The 5,326-nt window shown below is 47.2% G+C and overlaps 1 protein-coding gene across 1 annotated transcript; it reads left to right on the top strand.

Moving 5' to 3' along the window:
• Positions 1-1,618: 1,618 nt before the first annotated feature.
• LOC123085884 (uncharacterized) lies at positions 1,619-4,857 on the top strand. The gene is made up of 3 exons (XM_044507610.1): positions 1,619-1,830; positions 3,445-4,311; positions 4,419-4,857. The coding sequence occupies exons 1-3, from the start codon at positions 1,812-1,814 to the stop codon at positions 4,463-4,465; spliced, it is 933 nt and encodes a 310-aa protein (XP_044363545.1). The 5' UTR covers positions 1,619-1,811; the 3' UTR covers positions 4,466-4,857.
• The last annotated feature ends 469 nt before the right edge of the window (positions 4,858-5,326 follow it).

Below are 5,326 nucleotides of genomic sequence, written 5' to 3'. Positions count from 1 at the left end.
AAACTTAAAGCTCAAAGAAGCCCTACCGGCCGCCGCCGACCACCTCCGGGGGGTTTCAATAGCCCACTCCGGCCTAACTCGGCGCTCAGCCAAGTCGACGCCGTCGAGGGCGTCCACATCCATACCCTCGCCGCGGCGCCGCGCCGTGGCAGGCATTCCCTTCGTCGAGCGCCACCGGCCTTGACTCGTGCGCAACAGGCTCGACCTCGAGCCCGAGGTCAACTCTATCCATTCCGCGCTGCGCCCGGGCAGCCACTTGTCCTCCCTCTTCGCCTGCTGCATTTCGCCGATCTGCTCACCGGCGAGAATGCAGAGCAAGGGCTGAAGGTGGTGCTGCAAGCCGTGCTGAGGGTGTGGATGCCTGTCGCTTTGGTGGTCATGACTGATAAGGTGCTTGTCGAGTGCACTCCTGAACTCATTGCTGCCCAGACATTCAGAATGGCGAGTTTGATGCTGGATATGGAGGTCGGGCCAGGGGTAGCTGCTGATTGTGCCGCCACTGGCAACAAATGCAGTGTTCTTGGTGTTTGCGCGGTTCTCCGGCAGAGTCCTCCATGCAGGGCAGAAATTGTTTGTGCTATAACCGCTGTATGATCCTGTGAAAGGGGACACAATGCACAAGCATTTGCAGGCTGTCAAGCTGCCGCACGAGTATGAGATGCTAGGATAGTCAGAGGCCAGTTGCCAGCATAGCTTCTGGGATGTGCTCGCTATCCAGAGCCTCGGAATCACTTACTGAAGACAGCACACTGTCATGCACGAACTGTTGGCCCTTTTTGAGCATGATGTTTCAGGTGTCCCTAAGCTCTTAAGATCGCCGTTGGGCCGTCCAAACTGGCTGATCTGAAAGTGCATTGGGAAGGGCTTATGCTTCTTAACCAGGCAGATCCATTTGTTCAGTGTCTTTGCTGCAGTTGGTGAGATGCGTTGGAGCATTGTGTAATTTGCGTGTGAGATTTGCAGAGGTCCAAATGTCCAAATGGCGGTCTCAAAATGATTGGTGTCTTTCAAGGAGACTGTCCAAGGAGAAGGTGTTGGTTTAGTAGTGAGCTTGAAGGGCTGGCCATAATTTGTTGAGAGGACTACTCTAGATGGGAAATTTGCTGTGATTCTCGAGAGTTGCCAGTCAGTCTTCGAGATCTGTTGATTCAGATCCTTAAGTAAAGTGTAGAATTTACTTGGCCAAGGAAGGGCATGATTGGATTATGTGTTCTCGGAGTGATGCCAGTTCTGCTTCAAAGCTAGCCATTCCTGTGCAAGTGGAAAAGAAATTCTCGAGAGTTGTAGGAAGACACTTCTTGGGTACTTTCAGAGGGTGTGGGTCCCTAAGTCCTTTGCAGGTTGGGTAAATATTATCCTCTTGCCTGATGTAGATGTTGGTTTTGATCTGACGGCTTAAACAGGCCAGTTAGATCTATTAGTTTAACAGAAAAAAAGAGAGAAAGATAACGTTAATGAAAAGGCCCCACGCACCAACGTACGTGAGGTTTTTATCCCAACTAAGGCGCCCTGATCGGGGGCACCCAAACCAACTGATGGTTTAGGTCCCCTGTCGCCAGCGCTACATAAAAGGGAACGGGAGAGGGTTGGCAGCCTATGTGATCACAATTCTCGTACGGTTTCACTCCCCTCCCGATATTCTCTCACCCCATCCGATCAGGGGGAGCGCTGCAGCGACGGGAAGACCTACTCCAGCCGCCGCTGCCGTCGCCGGGCAGTGCCGGTGGCGTCCTGAGGGCATCAGGACGTTGAGGAGGACTTCTACCTCGACTACATCACCTCTGCATCAAGCCTGCACCAAGCAGGCGATCATGTCCACTGCCGTGACACGTAATGATCCCCTAAACCCTTCTCTGTTCATGTTTTAGGTGATCTAGATGCAATCTGTTCCTGCTAATGGCATCCCAGAGATGCATAATTATTCCAACAATGGTATCAGTCGCCACATATGATTGCTTTTAGATCCCTATATCATGATCAGTAAACCAATCTCAAGTTTAGGCCCTCTGTAGATCAAGTTTGATTGCTACTGTTTTTGATGTTGATGTCAATTGCCCACTGTTGATGATGTTTTAATTCCAATTTGCTACGGATCAGTAGTGCCACCTACGTTCATCAATTCTAATTAATCTAAGTTAAGATCTAATGCTCACCTTCATGTTAAGTTGATTAGAATTGATCATGTTTAAGTCATGTTTCCATATGCATTATCAACATAGAAGGCAGAGGGATACACGCACGTCAACAGTAGCAACCCCTCATGTGTAAGAACCCTAGATTTTTTTTCCCAATTCGTAAGAACCCTAATTCTGCAATTAGGACTGTTTTCCACCAATTAAGCACTGATGAATACGATTTTTGGGGAGAATGAGATGAAATCCTCACCTAATGCGCCGCGTACTCGCCTGTTCCCTTCGGGGCCCGCGCAGCGCCCACCGTTGCGCGAGGGCGAAGACGCCGCGACGCCGCCGTCCTCGGGACGATGCACGGAACGCAGTTGAGCCGCCGCCGCCTCCACCCGAATGGACGCGCCCTTGTCTTGGCCGACGCCTAGCAAGTCGTCGTTGCTCCTCATGCCGCGGTGGCCGGCATCCCTCCTCCCTCCTTGATGTGCCATCTGCACGGACGCCGAGGCAACGTTCGACGGGGGAGCGCGCGGGATTCATCCTGTTGCACGCTCCTCCGGCGAGCGCAGCCGCCGCGCCGCCATGGCCGGCGCGCCTCGAGCCGCCGTAGTGCCGCCGCTCTCTTCGCGAGCGTGAGATGCGGGGGGGTCGGGGGAACTGAGCTAGGGTTCTGGATCGGGCGGCTGTTTTGTTCCGATCGGGAGCGATACGGACCGTCCGATTCAATCAAACGGCTGTAAGCGACGCGCGGCTCCCAGCCGGGCCGTCGGGGGTTTAACGGGCCATATCCGGCCGCGGGCTTCAGCCCAGGTTGTTTCAGTCCAGCAAAAAAAAATGCTACTGGACTGAGCTGCATTTCGGACAGCCGTGGGGTTCTTGGGCCAAAATCACTGTCGCGATTTTCTGTTTTTCCAGTGCGTTTAAGTTAATAAATATTATGATTTGCACTGCTTAAACCAGAAAATGCGTAAAAATGTAATAAACACATTATTATTCTGGGTAAAATTGAACCAACGAGATATTTTATTCAGGATTTATTATGTGTTTTTGGATGATGAAGTTTTTTTTAGACATCAAATAATGATAATGTTTTTTTATGTTGATGTTTAAATTAAGAATGAAATGACTCTAATTTTAATTCGGACCAACGTTGTTTTATTATTATGAGTCATCCCCTATGATATTTTAAATCCATGTTTTTTCTGCCCAACGGTGTTTTGACATGGAGTTGAAATTAAATACTTGGCATGTTTGTTTATTTACCAACGTAAATTTATAATCATGCAACTTTACTTATGAACTTTTATGATGATTTCAGCTTCCGCTCCATTCCGGTCCGACACGATCGAACCACTTACGGGGAGTAACTTCCCTCGTTGGAAGTCCCAAGTCGAATTATGTTTGGGTTGTAATGAATTTGACTATGCCTTGAGGGAAGAAAAACCTGTGGCACCTGTGGCAGGTGTCACAGGGTATGCAGAACTCAAGAAGGAGTATGATGTTAAGATGGAAAAGTGGAATAAGTCCAACCATATTGCGCTTCTCATCATGAAAGCGACAATATCGCCGGACATTTCTGAAGCACTCCCTAAGAAAGATACTGCTAAAGATTTCCTCACTGAAATGGAGGAGCAATTTAAAGGCTCCGACAAAGTGTATGCTCATGAGCTTTTTGCTAAACTTCTTCAGAAATACACTATTGACGGAAATGTTAGGCAGCACATATTGAGGGTGGTAAATGCTTTCACCAAGCTTAAGGCTTTGGAGTGTTCTTTAAGTGAAGCCCTTCTTGTCATAATTATTCTTGAGTCTCTTCCTGAAGAGTTTGAACAATTTAAGGTCAACTATAACTCTCTAAAGGAAAAATGGCCACTCTCTGAGATGACCGCAAGGATCGTCCAGGAGGAAGAAAGGATCATGAGGCAGAAGAAAGACCATGTCTTTCATGTTGGCTCTAACAAGAGAAAGCATGACGGACAAGGTTTCCCTAAGCCTCAGAAAAGGCAAGTCAAGAAAGAAGGCACTAAGCCATTCAACCCTAAGGCATTCAAGGGTAAAGAAGCCGGTGGTTCTTCTTCTGCTCCTAGCAGCTCCACTGCTGGAGAAAATGCTTGTAACTTCTGCAAAGAAGAGGGACACTATCAAAGGGACTGCCCAGGCTTTCTAAAATGGATGAACAAAAGAGGTATTGATGAAATTACTTTTGTAGATGAATCACTTTATGTTGATTTTTCAATAAAGTCATGGTGGATTGATTCAGGGGCAACCACTCACGTTGCTAACTCTATGCAGGGATTCGATACGATCCAAACCATAAGAGGAGGAACAAGAAAGCTTAAGGTTGCGAACGGAGTTGAGGCCGATGTTGAAGCTGTGGGATCTCTCACGTTGGAGCTACACACTGGCCACACTCTTAGATTGAATAATGTTATTTATGTGCCTACCTTAAGTAGGAATTTGATTTCAGTTTCTCGTTTAGATGATGATATGTATGAGTGCCATTTTGGCAAGAAACAATTTGCTTTGATCAAATGTAATAAGAATGTAGGCATCGGTGTTAGACGAGGCCAACTATACATGTTATCTCTTCATAATGATTCAGTTATGCATGTGAGTGATGAAATTAATGTTGAGAAGAAATGGAAAGGAGTAAGTAATTCTTCGAAATTGTGGCATTGTCGTTTGGGCCACATTTCGAGGGGGAGAATGGAACGCTTAGTTAAAAATGAAATACTCCTCCCATTAGACTTCTCAGATGCAGACAAATGTGTCGACTGCATTAAAGGAAAATTTGCAAAAACAATTAAGAAAGGAGCAGTTAGAGCCACAAGGGTTTTAGAATTAATTCACACCGACATATGTGGACCCCTTAATGTTAAGTCTGTAGATGGTTTTGATTCGTTCATTACATTCACAGATGACTTTTCCCGCTATGGGTATATTTATCCCATACGTGACCGATCGGAAGCTTTGGAGAAATTCAAAGTCTATAAAGCGGAGGTTGAAAATCAACTGAACGCAAAAATCAAAGTTGTACGGTCTGATCGCGGGGGAGAGTATTATGGTAGGCATGCTCCTTATGGGCAGATTCCTGGACCTTTTGCCAAGTTCTTATCTGAAAATGGAATCATTGCTCAGTACTCAATGCCTGGTGAACCACAACAAAATGGTGTGGCCGAGCGCCGCAACCGCACCCTTAT

This window comes from Triticum aestivum, chromosome 1A, assembly GCF_018294505.1.
Source record: "Triticum aestivum cultivar Chinese Spring chromosome 1A, IWGSC CS RefSeq v2.1, whole genome shotgun sequence".
Taxonomy (NCBI): domain Eukaryota; kingdom Viridiplantae; phylum Streptophyta; class Magnoliopsida; order Poales; family Poaceae; genus Triticum; species Triticum aestivum.
This window is presented reverse-complemented; position numbering and strand designations above follow the sequence as displayed.

Coding starts and splice junctions, on each gene's coding strand:
- LOC123085884 (XM_044507610.1), top strand. Junction 4,312..4,418: donor AAAATGGATGAACAAAAGAG/GTATTGATGAAA, acceptor AACTCTATGCAG/GGATTCGATACGATCCAAAC.